Consider the following 24,355-nt stretch of genomic DNA (forward strand, 5'->3'; position numbering starts at 1 on the left):
AGGCAGTCACTCACCTACAGCTGACTGATATGTGGCACATAGTAACAAGTAATAAAATATAGTATTTGCATTAGCTTTCAAGTTCTTGCTCTTTCTCTAGCACATTCACACACACACACAACCACACAGATCCCCAAACGCAACTGCAACACTAACTGTTGATTATTGATAGCCACTGCCTGGACAGATGGAGGTAGGGCGGGAGTAGGGAAGAACGCATGAGGCAAGGAGTTGGTAGCTGGACAGTGTGAGGCAGGTACCCCAACAGATGACTCAGGAGCTACACAACAAGATGAGAGGAGTTCAGAGGCAGAGCATTTAAGAGGTAGAAAAAGGGAGAGGGGGGAGTGGGGGAGAAAAGAAGAAAGAGAGGGAAGGAGGAGGGGAGAGAGAGGGAGGGAGAATGCCCAGATGGGGTGGCGGAAGGCTGTACAAGGTATAATCAACGGTCAGCCTTGTGTGTGTGTGTGTGTGTGTGTGTGTTTTTACTAGAAAAACAGCTGGAGCTTGAGCTTGAAAGCTGGTGTAAATATTGTTTTTTATTGTATTTTTCTATGCACCACATGTCAGTCAGCTACAGTTGAGAGGTTGCCTTTCCTTTATTTTTACATATTATCCCACAAAATAACTTTGAATTAGTAACACATTAAGATGATCAAAATATTTTAAATACACTGACACTGACACATACATATGTATTTAAATTGTACTTCAAATTAGGAAACACACACACACACACACACACACACACACACACACACACACACACACACACACACACAGCTCTCTGTGTGTTGCAGTTATGTATATGAGTAGCATCCATCTGTACCCCCACCTCCACAATGCACATATATCTGTGTGTTGGAGCCCTAAAAAATGGCTCTGAGCACTATGGGACTTAACTTCTGTGGTCATTAGTCCCCTAGAACTTAGAACTACTTAAACCTAACTAACCTAAGGACATCACACACATCCATGCCCGAGGCAGGATTAGAACCTGCGACCGTAGCAGTCGCGCGGTTCCGGACTGAGCACCTTAACCGCGAGACCACCGCGGCCGGCGTTGCAGCCCTATATATGAGGCGAGGAAAGGGTTGGTCAGGAGAAGCAATAATCACAAACTCCACGAAATGGGAAGGGGAAGCAGCAGATGGAGCTGGTTTGAGAACAGATGGGAAATCAAGTCTGTGTCACACATACAGAAACAAAGTAGTAAAACTTGCAGTTAGTCTGTTTGGCAATAGCCAGGCATGCTCATATATAATGTTATACAATACTTACACTTACCAGGGCACTTTCACTTACAGCGTATGCATCATCAGATACGAACTGCCTATTACAAAACTACAATAGGAATTGCTGGATGAGTCATTGGGCTAGATCTTACACCTGTCTCATCTACAGGGGAATGATTCTTGGAGTGCAAGTTTGGAAACAGGTGTGTCATAGGGGTGGACATTGTGTGGGGTGGATGTAGTATGAAATTTTACTTTAGGGGATACAGGTAGAGGTAGGATACCATTCATTTCAGGGTATAACCAGAGTATCTGTAGACCTGGCAAGGTATACAATTCAACAATTCACGACCTGGGTGGCACTGGATGATGAGAAATGTACTGGTCAGACCCTGGGTCATAGTAGCAATGGGTTTGGTAAGAAACAGTAACACTCGATTTCTAGATAATACTAACTGTGACAAGTGAGGTTATATTCAAATCACTGACCACCAAATTCAATAATACTTCCTAACATCACAGTTGAAGACACAGGGCCAAAAAACGGAGCAGTGAAAGCAGGTCCATTACATTAATATAGATAGCAACAGGCTTCAGTTTTGCAAATATAACAGTTAGAGAGATCATAAAAATCATTAGGTAACCGAAAAACATTAATTCTTGTGGCTATTGTGGTATTTCAACCAAAGTACTGAAATCTTGTGCTACTATTGGCTTACTTTTGTAATCAGTTAATCAGTCAGGGTATCTTTACTAAAATACGCAACAATGATATCAACTTACGAAGTGGAGATAAGTTAGTGACCTGTCTCTCTCCCTATCTCCTCTCTTTTTTCTTTTCTTTCTTTTTTTAAAAAAAACAAAAAAAAAAAAAAAAAAAAGAATACAGCTTTCAACAGAATCAGAATAATGAACCATTTTCCTGACACTCACCTTTTAACAACAGCTCAGTCTGGTTACTGTAAAAGATATCTACAAAGAAAGTAATATGTGACCTCACAAACTAAGTTTTGACAGCACTAAATAAGAAAAATTACCCTGGTGGCTTTTTCTGTAAACTTGCATGCCTTCAATTGTCAGATCATATTCTAGAAGCGAAATTAAAACATTATGTCATTAAATGTATCCCTTACATAGATGGAGTCATATCACAACATCAGAAAATAAGAGGGTCACTTAACACATATTACCACAGTAATAAAACTAAATTAAGAGTGGGAAACATTAAATATGGTGTTATGCAAGGTTCAGTACTTGACCCTCTCCTAATCTTGACCTAAATAAATGATTTACAAAAAAATACATAAGAACTCTTAAAAAACTGTGACATTTGTTGATACAATTACACTGTTATAGAGCACATGCCAAACACAATCAAGAGAATACTGAATAGGTTTACAACTCATTCGCAGTAATTAATATAACTTTTTAATCTTACAAAAAGTCATATTATGGAATTCTGAACAAATAAAAATGATTTTATAAGTACCAAAAGTAGAGATCAATGGGCACACAATACAAGAAAGACTGAGTGTGAATATTAAGGTGTTTTTGGTTTCAATTTCTTACCTGTAGACTAGCATTTGTGATGAACATGTGGTGTGTCACACTAAATTTTGTAGCAGTACTCAGCCAACTCCGCTGCTCTCCAATAGCTCCAAAAGTGTGACTATTACTGTCACTGACAGAACTTAGGTTCATGGGGTTGTTGTTGTTGTTGTCTTCAGTCCTGAGACTGGTTTGATGCAGCTCTCCATGCTACCCTATCCTGTGCAAGTTTCTTCATCTCCCAGTACCTACTGCAACCTACATCCTTCTGAATCTGCTTAGTGTATTCATCTCTTGGTCTCCCTCTACGACTTTTACCCTCCACGCTGCCCTCCAATGCTAAATTTGTGATCCCTAGATGCCTCAGAACATGTCCTACCAACCGGTCCCTTCTTCTCGTCAAGTTGTGGCACAAACTCCTCTTCTCCCCAATTCTATTCAATACCTCCTCATTAGTTACGTGATCTACCCATCTAATCTTCAGCATTCTTCTGTAGCACCACATTTCGAAAGCTTCTATTCTCTTCCTGTCCAAACTATTTATCGTCCATGTTTCACTTCCATACATGGCTACACTCCATCAAATACTTTCAGAAATGACTTCCTGACACTTAAATCTATACTCGATGTTAACAAATTTCTCTTTTTCAGAAACGTTTCCCTTGCCATTGCCAGTCTACATTTTATATCTTCTCTACTTCGACCATCATCAGTTCTTTTGCTCCCCAAATTGCAAAACTCCTTTACTACTTTAAGTGTCTCATTTCCTAATCTAATTCCCTCAGCATCACCCGACTTAATTTGACTACATTCCATTATCCTCGTTTTGCTTTTGTTGATGTTCATCTTATATCCTCCTTTCAAGACAATGTCCATTCCATTCAACTGCGCTTCTAAGTCATTTGCTGTCTCTGACAGAATTACAATGTCATCAGCGAACCTCAAAGTTTTTATTTCTTCTCCATGGATTTTAATACCTACTCCAAATTTTTCTTTTGTTTCATTTACTGCTTGCTCAATATACAGATTGAATAACATCAGCGAGAGGCTACAACCCTGTCTCACTCCCTTCCCAACCACTGCTTCCCTTTCATGTCCCTCGACTCTTATATCTGCCATCTGGTTTCTGTACAAATTGTAAATAGCCTTTTGCTCCCTGTATTTTACCCCTGCCGCCTTTAGAATTTGGAAGAGAGTATTCCAGTCAACATTGTCAAAAGCTTTCTCTAAGTCTACAAATGCTAGAAACGTAGGTTTGCCTTTCCTTAATCTTTCTTCTAAGATAAGTTGTAAGGTCAGTATTGCCTTACGTGTTCCAATATTTCTATTGAATCCAAACTGATCTTCCCCGAGGTTCGCTTCTACCAGTTTTTCCATTTGTCTGTACAGAATTCGTGTTAGTATTTTGCAGCTGTGACTTATTAAACTGACAGTTCGGTAATTTTCACATCTGTCAACACCTGCTTTCTTTGGTATTGGAATTATTGTGTTCTTCTTGAAGTCTGACGGTACTTCGCCTGTCTCATACATCTTCCTCACCAGATGGTAGAGTTTTGTCAGGACTGGCTCTCCCAAGGCCGTCAGTAGTTCTAATGGAATGTTGTCTACTCCCGGGCCTTGTTTCGGCTCAGGTCTTTCAGTGCTCTGTCAAACTCTTCACGCAGTATCGCATCTCCCATTTCATCTTCATCTACATTCTCTTCCATTTCTATAATATTGTCCTCAAGTATATCGCCCCTATATAAACCCTCTATATACTCCTTCCACCTTTCTGCTTTCCCTTCTTTGCTTAGAACTGTGTTTCCATCTGAGCTCTTGATATTCATACAAGTGGTTCTCTTTTCTCCAAAGGTCTCTTTAATTTTCCTGTAGGCAGTATCTATCTTACCCCTAGTGAGATAAGCCTCCACATCCTTACATTTGTCCTCTAGCCATCCCTGCTTAGCCATTTTGCACTTTCTGTCGATCTCATTTTTGAGACGTTTGTATTCCTTTTTCCCTGCTTCATTTACTGCATTTTTATATTTTCTCCTTTCATCAATTAAATTCAATATTTCTTCTGTTACCCAAGGATTTCTACTAGCCCTCGTCTTTTTACCTACTTCATCCTCTGCTGCCTTCACTACTTCATCCCTCAGAGCTACCCATTCTTCTTCTACTGTATTTCTTTCCCCCACTGCTGTCAATTGTTCCCTTATGCTCTCCCTGAAACTCTGTACAACCTCTGGTTTAGTCAGCTTATCCAGGTCCCATCTCCTTAAATTCCCACCTTTTTGCAGTTTCTTCAATTTTAGTCTGCAGTGCATAACCAATAGATTGTGGTCAGAGTCCACATCTGCCCCTGGAAATGTCTTACAATTTAAAACCTGGTTCCTAAATCTTTGTCTTACCATTATATAATCTATCTGACACCTTTTAGTATCTCTGGGATTCTTCCATGATTACAACCTTCTTTTATGATTCTTGAACCAAGTGTTTGCTATGATTAAGTTATGCTCTGTGCAAAATTCTACCAGACGGCTTCCTCTTTCATTTCTTAGCCCCAATCCATATTCACCTACTACGTTTCCTTCTCTCCCTTTTCCGACACTCGAAATCCAGTCACCCATGACTATTAAATTTTCGTCTCCCTTCACTATCTGAATAATTTCTTTTATCTCATCATACATTTCTTCAATTTCTTCATCATCTGCAGAGCTAGTTGGCATATAAACTTGTACTACTGTAGTAGGCGTGGGCTTCGTGTCTATCTTGGCCACAATAATGCGTTCACTATGCTGTTTGTAGTAGCTTACCCGTACGCCTATTTTTTTATTCATTATTAAACCTACTCCTGCATTACCTCTATTTGATTTTGTATTTATAACCCTGTATTCAGCTGACCACAAGTCTTGTTCCTCCTGCCACTGAACTTCACTAATTCCCACTGTATCTAACTTTAACCTATCCATTTCCCTTTTTAAATTTTCTAACCTACCTGCTCGTTTAAGGGATCTGACATTCCACCTCCGATCCGTAGAACGCCAGTTTTCTTTCTCCTGATAACAACGTCCTCTTGAGTAGTCCCTGCCCGGAGATCCGAATGGGGGACTATTTTACCTCCGGAATATTTTACCCAAGAGGACGCCATCATCATTTAACCATACAGTAAAGCTGCATGCCCTCGGAAAAAATTACGGCTGTAGTTTCCCCTTGCTTTCAGCCGTTCGCAGTACCAGCACAGCAAGGCCATTTTAGTTAGTGTTACAAGGCCAGATCAGTCAATCATCCAGACTATTGCCCCTGCAACTACTGAAAAGGCTGCTGCCTCTCTTCAGGAACCATACGTTTGTCTGGCCTCTCAACAGATACCCCTCCGTTGTGGTTGCACCTACGGTACGGCCATCTGTATCGCTGAGGCACGCAAGCCTCTCCACCAACGGCAAGGTCCATGGTTCATGGGGGGGAGGGGTTCATGGGGAAGAAGTCAAAACATGAGGCAAGGAGATGAATGCAATAAAAGTGTCTATACATACTAAACTTCTTTTGCACAACATCTTAATAGACTTATAATTTCCGAGGGGCTTGGTTTGGCTGACCTAAATACCACTCATGCATGTCTTTCAAACCACTCAGAAAGTCTTGGAAGTGGCTGACAGCAATGATGTTCCATATCTGTGGACCCATGAACACACCTTCTTTTACTTTTGCATAACTCAACTTGAGAAACTTGTTACACTGGTTCTGAAATGCATGCAAGTGTTATTCCATCACACTTACGAAATTCTTCTTGAACCCCAGTTTATATAATTCGTGGCATGAAATCATTGTCATGTTCAACCAATGGTAGGTCATGCAATACAGTTTTACATTCTGACATGTATTTTATCTCTATGAACTTCATAATGTCCACCTTATAGAAGTGGTGGCATGAAATATGGTTTTACATCCTGGCTGCATTTTACCTCTGACTGGCCAATTCTTATTGATGCAGTGGTGTTTCTCTACCTCTGCTGTCCCTCTAAGACATGTAACCTGCCTTCATTCCCATGAGAATATCTATCACTGCAGATATACCATTTGTGCTTGCTGCAGGATATATTTTCATGAGTAACAGGCTATAATATGTCTCTCACATGTGGACAGAATTTACAACTGGTACTGATGCATATCTTTTTTCATTGTGTAATAATACTGCCTTCAAACCTATCTTATATGAACTGATGAAGCGTCACCACTCTTCAGTGCTGCGTAGCACACTGAGGCTGCATACGTACTTTGTGTTCATACTGAAAGTGAGAAACTGTACTTGACACAAGCACGTTCAACATCATTTATCAGATAAGTAAGTTCAACAGATTGGTAGTCAGAGTTTGAGTCCTTGGAAAGTGATGAAAGAGAAATGTCTTTTTGCACTACTTCATCACCTATGTCATCTGCAGTTGCAGTATGTAATCGAAAAGTAATGAGATCATTTGGAATTGGGTAAAAACTTAGGGAAGGCCTGTATAATTTACAAATCAACAACTTTTGCAGGAGAATCCAGTGATGTTTGGCAAAGACAATTAAATTCAAAACTTTAGTTTCATAACTCACATCGTGGCATAGGAATTCCAAATGCTGCATAGCTACGGTTTGCCATCTTTATCCAACCGTGTAACAAGTGGACACAGTTACCCCAGCACGCAATGTGAGCCCACATGACAGTAACTGAACATGAAAGTGTGTAGATGTATGTATAAACTGCACGCAAAGAATGGTTTCATTTGATATGGTGCCAAGGGAATTTACAGCCTTGTACAAAAAATAATCAGAAACTGAAAAATTTCCTACAAACTGCATCCAATGAGAAATAAAATATTTTCAAAACCTGACACATTAAAGCGAAATGGTATTACAGGTTTGAAATCAGCTAGGAAAACTGTACAATAAAAAGTAAATATCATGTCAGGTGCCAACAGCTTTTTTTACGTGTGTAGTAAGAGTGAAATTAGGATGTGCTGCAAAATGCACAACTATAACAATAGACTTGAAAATAATTTCCATACAGATGATGCATTCCAATCTACGATTAAGAATAGAGTTTTATACACTGGTTCAAATCTCTTCAACAGGTTATCAATAAACATCAAGTAGGAAATTGAAACACCACAAAAATTCAAATCACTAAAATCTGTTCCCCAGTGATGGTATTTCCAGATGCATTTGAGAGAATCTTCTCCGGATGTAGTGTTCAGAAATCACAGGCTGAATCATCAGTGACTACAGGAGATTGAATAAGGCCTATAGGCATGCTCATATAGCCTAATGGTTAAGATGGGGTCCAGCCACGATCTGGCACAAGTTTTCAACTGTCATAACATATTCATTCATTACTACATGTATGTAAAACTTCTGCGCATGGTAAAACTGCAAACAGTAACCAAATACCGTATCACTGGAATTTTCTAATAGTTTTGTTCAAACCTACTACTACTGCAAAATATCAGAAAAAAAATTAGCCATCAAATGCTTGCCAGGTCTCAACATTTACTTTTCATCATTTGCACATATCCTCTTTTTTGTGCACTTAAAGAATATACAAGCTTATTTCATAAAATTCCATTATTGTACTAAATTAAAACAGTTGAAAAAATTTCTGCAATTTGCCCTCAAAGATAATGTGTCGTCCAAAGTCTCACACGTTTGCAACCAGGATCCACAGCCTCCTAGATGTGAGTAGTCCACCAGATAAATTACGCAGTGCACTACAATGCTGAATCATAGTAAAATGTTGACCAGCACATCCAGATTAATTCTATGCACTGCAACACAGCAAAAACAATCAGAATAAGGTTCAGCCCAGTTTTGACCTGGAAAACTGTTACAATTGGCACTACTCTAATAGCAATGATAATTACCATGTGGCAATCTAACTGCATTCAGGAGGATTCTGAGATTAGACCACTGGACTGTTAGACATGCACCAATAACAGTCAATACACTGCCTCGAACCTGCATATTGTAATTTCTGCACAAATCCACAAAGGCAAAAATAAAGTAGCAGCTCACTGCTATGTAAGTCACAGTCACACCAAAAATGAAGCATTTCAAATTGGGATGGGAACAAATGTCATTAATTACCATTGATTATCAAATATCACCTCCAGCTAGCTAATGATCGCACTATTTAATACAAACTACCAAATGGAAAAGTCGGAATAAATTACAACTTAGAAGATTTATTACGAAAACAAGGTGAAACATAACTTGGCATAATCATTAATGTCCAGGTCCATAGCCAAAGTTCATCTCCCATAAGCACTATCACAGTAACAGCGTTGTGACAGAGAGGAAACCTACTCCATATCCCAGGAGGCCAACTAGATGACTCCCCTTCTGGGCCACGACGACACGACTTAATCATGTGGAAATGCATCCTGATTGGCTCCGTTGACTCCAGCAGTATGACTGCTGCATCTCTTGTGGCACCCCCACTATGAGCACTTTGAAGTATGTCGCCACTGGAACATTGGCACATGGTGTTCGAGAAGAGGGTGCCATGTCTTATGTGTGGCAACCACGCAGTATGAATGCACAGCACAACACATCCAATCAAAAGCTCACACACTAGATCGCAACACTCACCTGTAAAATTGGAAATGCCTAATCAGAATTCCATGTCTGCTCACAGGAATGAAATTGCAAATTTTCGTAACATTTCCACATTGCAATAATAGCTTTATCAGCCACTGCCAATAAGAAATAAGCAACACTTTTACACCTGCATGAACTCTGCCCTACAGGGGCTACTCTTGCCTCCCACACCCAGCAAGAGTTTCTGACAAGCTCCCAGATTTTGTAAACTTCAAGCCACACCCAAGATTGTTTAAACATTCAAGGCTTTCACCGAATCTATCCCCATTTCCTATCAACAGCATTCCTCTGAAAAGTGCTGCCTCCTGCCATGACTTCTCACATTCCCAACTGTGGTAAATGATGTTAGAAAATACTCAATGTCATTAGAAAGTCTGTAATCCTTAAGTGAACCTAGAAGATGTGACCACAATGCCCAGCATGTATTGTGTATCTCACCTACTGCATACTTCATAAGGGAAAAACCAACCTTTCAACTCTAGACTGACAGACAAAGCCAACTGCCACCTGGTGTCGGATACTGGGTCTTGGGTTGCTAACAGCCAAAAGGACATTCCTATAGTGCAGCAGACCATCAAGTCAGACACAAATTGAATGAAATCCTTACTCCCACTCATATCTGATTTGGACTGTTCCTCTGACCCCTTACTTTGTGAACACAGAAATACTACACTGTGTAGCAGACCAGAATTCAAACACTTGGGCAGTGTTCTTCCAAATTAAATCATAAATATCTAGAAGGTATCACGATTCAAAAAGCTGATTAATTTCAAATCCAACAAACCTTTATTTTTTTCTTGAGTTGGTGATTCTGTGCCTCAGCAAGGTCTGCTTCAGGTGGAACATCGGACTCACTAGCTTCACTTATGTCAAGTGCATTGTCAGGGCTTTGCTTATGAATTTCTGTGGTTGCAAAATCATTAGGTGCTCTTTTCAAAATATATTCAGCTTTTGGTACAGCCCAGTCTACAGTTATTTTCCTACCTAAAATAAAAAGAAAAGAAAAGCCACCTATGTAATTACAACTACTTGGAACTGTATTAAATAATAAACGGTTAATGTTCCTGCAACAGTGATAGCACCATTCACAAACATCAGAAACAGCAGTGTACAAGCCATTTAGCAAGCAATTTTTTTGTTCTCACTGTAATTCAATAGTGATTAGATATTACAATTCGAATTAGAGGTGGGCATTCTGTACCCAAAATTTAATCTACAATTTTTAACCATGCCTAATCTGAAATATTCACCACTGCCAATAAATTAATTAAAAATGCTAACAGATACTATCAGTGTCACAGTGAAATGTGTTGAGTGAAACAGTGTTTTATGACTGCAGAAAATAAACCAATTTCCAAAAACAAAAGAAAAAAAAAATAACTGAATGACAGCACAACATGAGATGGTTCTTAGCAAAAAAATTAAAAACAGTGTGAGGCAGTACAAAGAAAATTGGCTAACTGGAAAAATGGGCTATCAGCATATGTCTAGGAGGGGGCAAAAAAAGTTACTGGAGAAGAAACCCAGAGTAAGAAGTTAGACGAATGGCATGAAGAACATGATACACACCTGCAAAATAGTTTCAAAATGATATTTGCCAACTGAAAGGAGGGCACTGTCTGTGAAATATAAGAACTAATGAAAAGAATGGCTGAACTCAAAGTTAAGCATGGTACTGTGCTAGAAAACACAGAGTGCAAGAATCAGCAGCATCGAATTTAAAAATGGTACATGATGAAGTTGATCTTGATCTCAAAGCTGTACAAAACAGGATCTGCACAATCAAACTTAAAGTGAAGGAGATTAAATATGAGGGCACGTATAATGACAATGTAACAGCTGCGAGTTTGCTATCAAATGTTGCATGGTTACAAAATAAGTGCTAGTGAGATAACTGTTTTCCCACTTGCAAGAAGACATGTTTACAATAATTATGTTTTGATATACAAATTGAGTCAAAAAGGGCTTTACAACTTTGGAATTAAATAGAAATTTATTCAGATAACTTACACCATCAGTAGATGTGTCACTTTGTACCAAACAACCTCAGGTTTCACATATAAGTGTGAAGTGTCATTTTGATTTGATATGACTACCATTTGTGATGCGGCAAACACCCCAATAGTAATTAATTTTTTCCCACATTCATTGCACAAGTTACACCCGATTTTCTGGAAAGGTAGTATAGACGCGATTTTTCAGGTTGGTGGTGGTTGTTGGGATGTTGAAGGGGGACTAAACAGCGAAGGTCATCAGTCCCGCATTCCAAAAACAGTCGAGACAAAGTCGCAGAGCAGATAAAACCCCAAGGGGAAGGAGACTTCCCCCCCCCCCCCCCCCCCCAGGCACTAAAGAACACAAATTAGGCAACGAACACTACAGAAAAGAAGAGTACAGACAAACACCAGACAGAAAGAAACAGAAGAAAAGAAGATGGCTGGAGACTGGTTGACTGACCACAAGAACAAAAAAACGGAAAGAGTCAACCATCTGACGACACACCAAAACAGCAACAAATATGGAGAGACGAGAGGACAAAAGACACAGAAAGGGAAAGGTGCAGGACCCCCCTAAATGGATCCATAAAAAGGACTAGCACGGATAAAATGTAAAACATCGTCAGCCATGGAGGCATCGTCGCATAAAATCAAAGGCAAGGCGCCCAGGAGAGTAAAAGTCTGCCGGAGGGTGCGCAGTCGGGGACACTCCAAGAAAATGTGGGCGACTGTCAGCCGGGACCCACACCGACACGGGGAGATCCTCCTGACGCAGAAGATGGCCGTGCGTCAGGTATGTATGGCCGATGCAGAGCCAACACAGGATGACAGAGTCCCTGCGAGAAGACCGCAGGGAGGAGCGCCACACATCGGTCGTCTCCTTGAAAGCCCGCAGTTTATTAGGCACTGTCATGCCTCGCCACTCAGCAGACCACATCCCAAGCACCTTACGGCGCAACACCAGCTGCTGATCGCGAGCCGTGAGGCCGATCTCCAAAGCTGGGGCGTCGATCGCCCCTTTGGCCAGCCTGTCAACATGTTCGTTCCACGGGATGCCAACATGACCTGGCGTCCAAACCAAGACCACCGAACGACCAGAACGGGCAATGGCGGAAACAGACTCCTGAATAGAGGACACCAGAGGAGAAGAAGGATAGCAGCGGTCGATGGCCTGAAGGCTGCTCAGGGAGTCACTGCAGATGACGATGGACCTACCTGAGCAGAAACGCATATGCTCAAGAGCGCGCAATATGGCCACCAGCTCTGCAGTAAAAATACTGCAGCCAGCCGGCAAGGAGCGCTGCTCAACATGGGCAGCGTGAGCAAAAGTGTAGGCAGTGTGACCATCAACCAGGGAACCATCAGTGTAGACAGTCTCACAGTCCGAGAATGAGGCGAGGAGCGCAAGAAAACGGCGACGGAGGGCCACAGGTGGAACCGAGTCCTTGGGTCCCTGTGCCAAGTCCAGACGGACGGACGGTCGGGACAAACACCACGGAGGCGTAGGTGCACGGACCCGGAAGGGAGGCAGAAGAGGGAATGACCCCAGTTCCGACAGCAGAGACTGGACGCGGACAGCGACGGAAAGCCCAGACCTAGGTCGCCGTTCGGGCAGATGGAGGACCATGGCAGGGAAAAGCAGGCGACGATTGGGATGGCCTTTTTCAGGTTGGTTAAATTGTTTGGTAGGGGAGCAACATACACATGTTCTTTAATGAAACCCCAGAGAAACAAATCTAGTGGTGTCCAGTTTGGGCAGCGATGTGACCATGTGACCTAAACCTTCCATGAGGAATCTAGCTGGTAGTAAACAATCCTGTCTCAGTCATTTTCATCAACCTGGGGAATTAAAAAGTTCTCAAGCATATCCAGATAAACACTACCAGTGACAGTTTTCTCCATGAAGAAGAAAGAGCAATACACTTTCAATTTGGAGGTTATTTAGCATATTCGGTGCAAAATTGGCACCAAACAGTTGTTGCAGAGTTTGTTTCATGAAACCAAAACACACAGCGAGCACACTCCACACCAGTGAAAGTAGCCATTTTTAACAGTGCATTACACTGGCACTCTTAGTGGCAAAATGGGGTACTCATGTACTACATGAATCAAACTTGAGGTTGTTCGCTAAAAAACGGCGCATCTACTGATTCTGTAAGTTATCTCAATAAATTTTTATATCAGTCCAAAGTTGTAAAGTCCTTTTTAACTCATCCTGTATTTGTGCAAATGTGGTTTTCTTTGTTTTATTTTGAGTTGATAAAAACAAGACAATGTAGTATCATCTTTATCATTTGAGGAAGGCCTTTGCAGTGCTTTAACAACCACTTCATCATGATTGTGCATGGCCCTTACTGTAAAAATGATAATAAATAATTATTCATTATCAACCAACTCTGTAATATGAATCAAAGGAAGTGTTAGTAGTTCTCTGACCATCAAAAGATACAGGTTGTTTACTGTACTGATCAAGTCACAAAGGACTGACATTAGTTGTTAGTGGGCACTCTTTAAATAAATGGAGAACGTTGAAAATTTTTGCTAGGCCAGGATTTGAATCTGGGTCTGCTGTTTACAAGGCAGTTGTGCTGACCGCAGTGCCATCTAGACACAGTGGTCACCGCTGCTGCACGGACTACCCTAGCACGCCTCCCGTCAGACCCAGGTTTTCAACTTATCCATACACTACTAACGTAGCACCCTTTGGCCACTGTCCTCATTACTCGCAGCATTTCACTGATTTCCATAAGAGTTCGAGCATGGTGCACATCTGCACTGAAGTGATCAATTGGTCATCCTCACCTTAATTATATATGTTCTTTCAGACATGACCGAAAGAACAGACACTCTTTGATCCCACAGCCACTACGAATGTGTCAAAACACAAAGAAAGTATAGGTGTGGATAAGTTGAGGATTCGGGCCTGACGCAAGGCGTACTAGTGTAGTCCATGTAGTTGTAAAGATCACTGTGTCCAGGTGGTGCAGTGTTCGACATGCATCTCGCTAGTAAGCCAGAGACCCGGGTTCGAATCCCTGTCCAGCATAAATTTTCAACTTTCCCTATTGATTTAATCAATTCCAACAAGCAACTAATGTCAGTCATTTCTTTGTGTATTGATTCATAGTGACTACAGTATCAAAATGTGTCTGTTCTTTCAGGCATGCCCAAAAGAGCAAAGAACACATACATAATTAAGGTGAGGATGACCAATAGATCACTTCAGTGCAGATGCACACCACACTTGAACTCTTATGGGAAATGGCATGATTAATGAGGATAATGGGCAAGGGGCACTACATCAGTAGTGTTTGGATCAGTTGAGAATTTGGACCTGACAGAAGGCACATTAGGGTAGTCCAAGTAGCTGCAATGACCACTGTGTCCAGATGGTGCCATGGTTAGTGCATCTGCCTAGTAAGCAGGAGAGTCAGCTTCGACTCCCAGTCCAGCATAAATTTTCAACTTTCCCCAGTGATTTAATCAATGCCTATTGACAGCTAATGTCAGTCATTTCTTTGTGTCTTGATTCATAATGGCTGTGGGGTCCAAATGTGTGTGTCCTTTTGCAAGTGTCCATCTGAAAGTGACAGATTCGAATTTTTATATTACTTGTTTATTAATCTTTATTCATCCAAGGATCATCTCACAATGATATAGGATTTGTAAAATTTATAAAATGCATATTGATAAGGCAAAACATAAGCCCCCCATACACATAACAAGTTTTATGAGGATACAACAGGTACTGTAGTTTATGAGGATACAACAGGTACTGTAGTTTATGAGGATAGGACAGGTGGCCAGCTGTGGCCTTGATTTAGAAGCCATCCTTGGCTTTGCCTTAATGAACCAGGACAATCACAGAAAACCCAAATTCATCCTGAAATTTTGTCCAAGACTTTCAGCACTTCCTTACTACTGTCCAACATCAAAAATTTCCTATTGACAACAACATGTTACACAAACAACCTTATTGTGCTGCTGATCCTACCTGATGAAATACTTATGCATACTGAGAACATTTAGCAGTCTTATTGCACTTCATTGGGGCAGACCCAACATTATGTTTGTTTCTGTGGGACATTTGCCATCCAATAAAGCAAGATGGGTTCTATTAACTAATTTTCATTGAGCCAATCCATATTTGCAAAGATACTTCATATTCTCATACCTTGATTAGTAGTAGACAATGTTAGACAGCGTTAAATGCCTTTTAGAAATCTAGGAAGACACAATCTACCTGTTCATCTCCATCTATTGTTTGCAGGATGTTGTGTATGAATAAAGCAAGCTGTGTATTTTCCTGAATCGTATTGATCCTTTGAAAGAAACTCATTTTACTCCATGAACAACATACCATTTGAGATTAAAATACGCTCTAGGCCCCTGCAACAGATGGGTTTAGTGATACAGGTTTGAAATCCTATGCATCCGATATTTCACCCTTTTTGCAACCAGGAGTGGCATGCACTTTTTTTAAGTCATGCGGGACTATTTGCTCTGCAAATTCTGGATAAAGATAGATACAAAAGGAGTTAAGTCTGTGTATTCAATGTAAAATGTAACTGGAATTCTATGGAGCTTGGTGCCTCATTCGATTTAAGCAGTTAACTGTTTTGCAATACTGATAGTTTTTATATCGATATCACTGACTCATATGTGATGTTGTAATACACCGGTACAGCAGTATATTCATGCTTGAATACCTTTTTAAATGTGTAATTTAAAATTTCTACTTTCTACTGTCTTCAGTTTCAAAACCAGATGGATCCATAAAAGATAGAATGGCAGGTTTGCATCTCATCACTGACTTTACGTATAACCACAATTTCCAAAGATTTTCTGACAGATCTTTCACCAACATATGACTGTGAAAATTACTGTAGACTTCACACATAGCCCTTATTACAAATGCATATGTTTTCATTGACTTTACTCTGCCAGTTTCCTTGCAGTCTCTTTTGTGGCAAGAGTGCAGTAGTAGTTTCTGTCTTCATAAAATTATCTGAATTGAACCACTAACACAGGGAATGGCTTTGAGCCAAAGACATCACAATTCAAAAAAATCATTTTAGATCATTTACTATCATAAGAGAACTGCACCCAGAGGTTTTTATCACTGCTACCATGAATTTGGAGTAATGGACAGAAAATACACACAGGGTGATTGCACCTTATTGGCCACGGAAGTAACTGACCGATTTGAAACCTATGAGGATTTCTCGCACATCTTCTTGGTAAAATATTGGTCAGAAAGATATAGGAAAAGGTATGGAAAGTAGTTTTAAATCTGGAAGCTTATAAATGCATATGAGGAACTTTACATTGAAAAATACTTAAACAGAGTAAAGCACCAGAACCATGATTTATTACAGCAGTATAATGCAAATTTTAAAAAACATGTAATACCTAAAAAATCAAAGAGAAGTCGATTACCATTCAGACAGAAATTCAGATGATATTTCTGGCAGTAACCAACAGATTAAATTTGGTGAAAAAAAGATAAAAGCATACATACTGGACATAAATCACGTATGTTAGCTCACAAAACTGGATACAAACAAAGAAGTTACGTGCCATCTACATCTGCATAGATACTCCACAAGCCATCATATGGCACCTACAAATGCAGAGGCAGAAAAATGTCTGTTTACGTGCTTCTCTATGAGCTCTTATTTCTCTTACCTTGTCTTCAAGGTCCTTATGCTAGATGTATGTTGGTGGCATTAGGACTTTTCTGTATTCTGTTGCAAGTGTCCCTTCTGTAATCTTTCTCAATACTGTTTCACGAAAAGAACATCGGCTTCCCTCCACAGATTCCCATTTAAATTACCGCACTCACATGTTGGTCAAACCCACTGGTAACACACCTAGCAGCACACGTCTGAACTGTTTCGAGGTCTTTCTTCGAGCTGGTAAGTATTCCAAACTCTCCAGCAGTAGTCAAGAATTGGTTGCATTAGTGTTCTACAAAAAGTCTCTTTTGTAGGTGAGCTACACTTTCCTAAACTTGTCCCAATAAACCGAAGTCGACCATTCAACTTTCCCACTACTGTCCTTATGTGTTCGTTCATGAGATCTCTATTGCAGACAGAGGTGAGAATTGAAGCTTGTGACTGCCAAACAGGAGAATACGATATATTATGACTGGTGGAGAGAGATAGCTACCAAATGGAATGCAGATGTCATAATGTTCCTAGTGACAAAACAATAAGAGCAGGAGATGCCAGACAGCAAGTTGTATGAATGATAAAAAAAAAACCAGTCACACCCAAGAAGAGGCCCATGCATCTGGTGAGCACAGTCACTAAGGCTGTTGAGTGAAACATAAACTTCGGAAGTTGTCCACTAAAGAATCTAAAAGAAGCTCTAAGTCAGAAACCATAGGTATAAGGCAGTAAGCTGTCCCAATTACAAATGGAGGTGCCACACTTTTTGTGACAATGGATACAGTCACTGGCTTAAGTGTAATACACCCTTGACCAAAGTATTGCGCATCCTACAAATTTTGCAATTGTGCATTATCTGTAACAGTAAAAAATAAACCCTTACGTTTAAAAAGTAGTTTGTCAGCAGAAACAATGATCCACCTCTAAGCCGCCAATAAAATATCTTGTGTCACATAATTCATCATTTGAAAGTTTTTGTGTGTACTAATCAGTTCGCTACATCCACTTGTTGCGGACACATATCACTAATCTAGTGCTCTTTTCCTGTTTAAAACTGTAACATTGGTGATACTGCGGCACTGTGCCTACAAGAAACGAACTTAATTTAGAAAAGCGACCACAGATAAAGCTTTTGCATGAGCAAGGGAAATCACAGGTGGAGATTTCAAAAACTGTGAAATTTTCACACTGATCTATACAATATGCTACTTAGAGATTCACCGTCTGCATGTTAACAGGCCTAGAACCAGGCACAAGAGGATTACAACACACCGTGAGGACCAAAGCCAAAAGCTTAGTTGTTTAGCAGTCTTTTTGTTGTGCCTGTCTGCAACTCAGCATCTTCACTATATCATGAGTAGCAAACTACCCTTTTCAAAAATTAATCTTGAAGACAATGGGGACAATCTGGTGTGATGAAGTGTGGAAACAAATTGAATGGATATTGATATTTTCCTGGAATAAGACACATGTTATAGAATGTGATAAAAACATTCGTTATATGTGAAGAAACAATCCTACTAAGTCATTGCATGACGTCTTATTCCACGAACAACTGTAGCAGTCAATATTCATGGATGCCTACCAACAGATCAGGGAGGCATAAATTATATGTTATTGCTGTACATTGTCACTTCAAAGTACTCAAAGCAAATTCCTTAATAGGTAAAGTGAGATGTCTATTATCGAGCATATTCATAAAGATTATCTGATGAAGATTGACAAGCCTGGAAACCTACTGTCACACAATACACATCAGTTCAGAGGCGACAAATGGAAAAGATTTCTCAATGAAACAATCAGTACACAGATTCTCATTCCCAAATTCTACACAAAAGCAAATCCATATGAGTGAGTGTTAAGGGAGTTTGAACTGTTTTAAATGCTTATACTGTTCCAAAAAAACAAGGCACAATGTTTGATTATTTGCATCGATTCAAAGAGATAATAAACGATTTGCCATATTCATAAACATTTTTCTCACCATGACAAATATTATTTAGAGAATAAGGAACAAGAAAATGGACTGAAACATTCCTGCAGCTTGTGCTTGATACTTTACTGTGAGGTCGTGAAAGGGTGATATATCAATCACCTTGTCACTTCTTGACAGTGAAGATAGAGATGTAAACACCCCACAGGCTGATATGAATACCTCACATGATATTATAGGGAGTGGGATGCCTTTGTCTTCCTCTGGCCTTTGAACTGACTTATCCAGCAAGTTATAGGAAACCTACAGACGAATAAGGACTCTGAACCATGGCAAGAATAGAGTAATAAAAATCTTCCCCATGCCTACTTACCTAACAAGAACCATACACACACACACACACACACACACACACACACACACACACACTGACTCTGGCTGCCTGTGCCAGGCCGTGAGTTGCAGCTCATGATGGGACAAGAAATCTGGGTGATGCAACATGCACGTGAACTTATGGAACACACGTTATGCTGGCAACAGAGAGGGCATTTCAACTGCTAAACTGATGGACTGTTGATTCAAATGCTTGACATAATAGAAAATGAACACATTTGGCAAGCTTGTGAACAACCAATGCCAGTATATAGTTTAATAGGATGTTACGGGCACTGCCATTCACCAAACAGTGAGAAGTATAAATTAATCACAGCTAAATATTAATGCTATTGAATTAATAAAATTATAGGAGAGAAGCCTGCAAATGATAGCTGTAAAAAGCTACTATTTGATATTGGTGACAAAGATGATTTTGCCCCATCATTGCTTTTCCTGGTTGGTTTAAAGAGGGGGAAGGCACTAAACTGCTATGTCATGGTCATCAGTCCCTTGCTTTTCCTGCCATTTACTTGTGGGTACCAGGGTGAGCATCAGGGCAAAGACTTCTATCAGCCAGACTCACCTACCCAAAAACAAGGTGTGTGCACTTAACAGGAAAAAGAAATTCAAGGTAAAGAAATTCAATGCTCAGTAGTACTTGACCAGATACGAGCAATTATGCTGTATATGCAGTGTGAAGACAAGTAATATGAATGTCTGCAGCAGTAATTGTACTAACACTGCAGAAAAAGACAGATTACTACTTACTGTAAAGAAGACACGTTAAGTTGCAGACAGGCACAATTAAAAGACTTACATAAAGCTTTTGGCCACAGCCTTCATCAGCAAAAGCAGACACACAGCATTCACACACACAAGCAAGCACACCTCATATATCACTGCCAACTCCAGCATTTTGGGCCAGAATGCAACTATCATGTGGGATGCAAGCAGCAGTCTGGAGAGGGCAGGGAAGGAGAAGGCATAGTAGTGTATGGGTGGGGAGAAACATGAGTGCTGTCTGGTGGACTGTGCAGGCACTAGAATACCAAAAGGCGCAGCACCAGGAGGTTGTAAGGCAGGGAGGTGGGGAAAAAAGGAGTAAAAAATGAGAGGAGTGGTGAAAGACAAGACGGATGTGTTGGCAGAGGGTGGAAAATAAACAGGGTGGGAAATGAGAATGGGGAGGAATGATAGGGCAGAGGCAGTGGAAACTGTTGGGTAGAGAGTGTGGGGACAGCATGTTACTGTAGGTTGAGACCAAAATAATTATAGGAGCAGAGAATGCATTGTAAGGATAACTCCCATCTGTGCAGTTTGGAAAAGCTGGTGGTAGAAGGAAGGATCCAGACAGCTCAGGTAGTGAATCAGCCATAAAAATCAAGTGTGTTATGTTCAGCTGCATGTTGTGTAACATGTTGGTCTACTTTGCTCTTGGCCACAGGTTGGTGTTGGCTGTTCATCCTGGTGGACAGCTGGTTGGTAGTCATACCAATATAGAAAGCTGTGCAATAATTGCATCACAACTGATATATAGCACAGCTGCTTTCACAGGTGGCTCAGCCTCTGATGGGTTAGGTAAGCCTGTGAAAGGATTGGAATAGGAAGTGCTGGGTGGGTGGATTGGGCAGGTTTTACACCTGGGTCTTCCCAAGGGTATGACCCTTGTGGCAAGGGGTTGGGATTCGGAATGGCATAGGGATGGACTAGGATGTTGTGGAGGTTGGGTGGGTGATGGAACACCACATTAGGAGGGGTGGGAACTATCTCCGGTAGAATGTCCCTCATTTCAGGGTATGATGATAAGTAATCAATGCCCTGGCAAAGGATGTGGTTCATTTGTTCCAGTCTAGGGTGGTACTGGGTGATGATGGGGACACCCCTTTGTGGCTGGTTCCTGGCGGTGGTGGGAGGATTGGGGTTATGAGGGGAAATGGTGTGAGAGATCTGTTTGCGGACTAGGCCAGGGGGATAGTGCCTGTCTGTGAAGGCCTTGGTGAGATCCTCAACGTACTGAGCAATGGAGTTTTTGTCACTGCAGATTCGCCATCCCCAGCTGGCCAAGCTGTATAGGAGAGATTTTTTTGGTGTGAAAGAGGTGACAGCTGCCAAAATGCAAGTACTATTGGTGGTTGGTGGGTTTAATGCGGACAGAGGTGTGGTTGGAGCCATCAGAGAGGAGGTGGTCAACATCTAGGAATGTTGAGAAGGACCATGTGAAGAGAAAAGGTGTTGAGGTTGTGAAGGAATGAAGAAAGGTTGTCTTGGATCTTAGTCCAGATCATGAAGATCTCATCAATTAACCTGAATCAGACAAGAAGTTTGGTGTTTTTGGAGGGTAGGAAGGTCTGCTGTAGAAGGCCCATAAAAAGGTTGTCATAGGAGGGTGCCATGCATGTGCCCATGGCTGTGCTGTGGATTTGTTTGAACACATCCCCTTTAAAGGAGAAGTAGCTGTGGGTTAGGATAAAGTTAGTAAGGTGTATGAGGAATGAGGTAGTTGGTTTGGAGTCTGAAAGACGTTGGGAAACGTAGTGTTTAATAGCAGTAAGACCATGGGCATGAGGGATGTTGGTGTATAGGGAGGGGCATCAACAGTGACGAGTAGAGATCCAGCAGGTAAAGGGGTGGGGATGGTGGAGAGTTGGTGAAGGAACTTGTTGTTGTGATGTGGGAGACTACATTGCAGGCAAGTGGTTGGAGGTGTTGGCCAATGAGGGCTAAATTCTTTCAGTGGGGGCACAACAACCAGCACAGTGGGTGTCCACAATTGTCGGGTTTGTGGATTTAGGGGAGCATGTAGAAGATGGGTGTGCGGGATGTCACAGTGGTGAGGAGGGAAACAAGATTCATGGGAGAGGCTCTGGGAAGGACCTATGGCTTTAAGCGGGGACTGGAGGTTGTGTTGGCCTTCTAGGATGGGCTCACTCAGGCAGAGTTTATAGGTAGAGGAGCCAGATAATTGGCGGAGGCCTGCTGCCAGGTAGTCACTGCGATTCATAACAGTGGTGGAACCTTTGTCTGCAGGTAGGATAGTTAGCTATGGATTCATTTTGAGGTCATGCATGGCAGTTCTTTCTTCTACTGAAAAGTTGGTGTCCTGAGGAAGGGACCTGGGGAAGGATGGTGAGGCGAAGTTGGAGGTAAGGAATTCCAGTGGGCAGTTACATGGGGCGGTGGATCACAGTTGGATGCTGGTATTAACTGGAAGAGGCAGGGTTCAATGTTGGAATTAGGGTAGTTACAGTTGGAGGGATTGGTGGCAAAGAAGTGCTTCCACTGCAGGGATTAGGAGAAGGAGACTATATCTTTGACAAGTCCAGCATGGTTAAATTTGGGTGTAGGGCTAAAGGTGAGGTGCCTTGTCTTTCCATTCATTTCTGCAGGCCAATGATTGGCAACTTCCATCCCTCCATACCTAAACTGAATATTTGTTCCAACTTCGGCGATTCTAAGCACCATCACCTTTCTCTCCAATGATTATAGACAGCACATCTTTCCATAACAATATTCCTTGTGCCAATGGCCAGAGAATTAAAAGAGAAATATGGCACTGATTTTTTGCAGTCAAGGTGTGTTATCCACCTTGATTGCAACAAATCACTGTCACATTCCTCTTTTAATTATGACCACAGTTGATTCTTTTTCTGTACATGTCAGTATCTAGATAAAGTTGATAAACCAGAATTCACATACTGCTCTTCCAAAACACAAACACAACATGTTTTTGCTACTGCAATTAGGCAAGTTTGTAGCCATTAAGGGCTAATCAGACATAAATTTTAAAATATTTTAGAAGTCTAGTAGGATTATAATTTGTTGGTTACAAAATAACTGTAAAATAAACACACATTGTATGTGACACAAGTAAGATAAACCAATCTTTTTTTTTCCAAAATATCCTGGAGCTCAAACACAAAAAAATCAAAAAAATTGTAAATATGAGAAGTCTCTTACACACTCACCCATAAAATCTAAGTTATTACACATTTTAATTGCTTTTTCTGCACTTTCTTTCCTTGTGAACTGTACAAATCCACACCCTACTGGAGAACCATCTGGTCTCTCAAGTAGTTTCACTTCTCTAAGGTCACCATATGCAAGTAGAAGTTTCTGTATATCTTCTCTGGATGCCTGGAAAGCAATGAAATATATACTGTTACTGCTGGATTTTCTGAGTGTAACAAACATTTGTAATAAATGTCTAGATCTACATAAATACTCTGAAAGCCACATTACAACATACGGCAAAGGCTACTTTACGGTCCACTATTATTTTCCTCTTTCCTGCTCCACTGGCAAATGTCACGTGATCACGCTGACAAACCGTTACCAGGAAGAAACTGCCAGTAAACCTCTACACAATTTTCGTCACAGTAACATCATGAGAAGAACGTGTGAAGCAGTAATAAGCTGCTAGACTCTTCTTGTAAAATGCATCTCAGAAAATCAACATCAATAACCTTCCTTGTGAAAAATGACTATTTTATAATCTTCCACTGGAACTGGTCAGAACGGCTCAAGAGGAAGAGCAATTGTCGGAAGTCTCCATGTGAGCTCAAATTTCTCCGATTAGATCTCCATGGTCTTTAATGTGATATACATAGGAGGAAGCAATACATTGCTCGACTCTTCTACAAATGTATGCTCTCAGAATTTTAACAGCAAACCACAGTGTGATGCACAACACCTACATTGTAATATCTACCGCTGGTGTTCGTTTAGCACCTCCATGATGCTCTTGCATTTATTAACTGAACATGTGACAGACCATGCTGCTTTTCATCCAGTCTTCTCTGTTTCCTCTATCAAATGAATATGGTATTGATCAAATGAGGGTTTGTAAGCTGCCTTCTTCATGGATTGAGTACACTTCCTGAGAATTCTTCCAATGAAGCTCAGTCTCAAATAGTTTTATGTTGTTTCACTTTAAATTGCCCTCTATGCATACTACCGGATAATTTATGGATGCAGATACTT

General features: G+C 40.8%; 1 protein-coding gene across 1 annotated transcript in view; it reads right to left on the reverse strand.

Annotated features, from left to right (window-relative positions):
• The window catches only part of LOC124622421 (RNA-binding protein 28), a 116,739-nt gene that overhangs the window by 69,181 nt on the left and 23,203 nt on the right, over positions 1–24,355 (reverse strand). Inside the window, exons 3-4 of the mRNA XM_047148114.1 lie at positions 23,341–23,509; positions 10,183–10,382 (exon numbers count right to left, since the gene is read on the reverse strand). Of these exons, the coding sequence (XP_047004070.1) occupies positions 10,183–10,382; positions 23,341–23,509 (369 nt within the window). The remainder of the gene's footprint in view (positions 1–10,182; positions 10,383–23,340; positions 23,510–24,355) is intronic.

Source organism: Schistocerca americana, chromosome 7, assembly GCF_021461395.2.
Source record: "Schistocerca americana isolate TAMUIC-IGC-003095 chromosome 7, iqSchAmer2.1, whole genome shotgun sequence".
Classification (NCBI taxonomy): domain Eukaryota; kingdom Metazoa; phylum Arthropoda; class Insecta; order Orthoptera; family Acrididae; genus Schistocerca; species Schistocerca americana.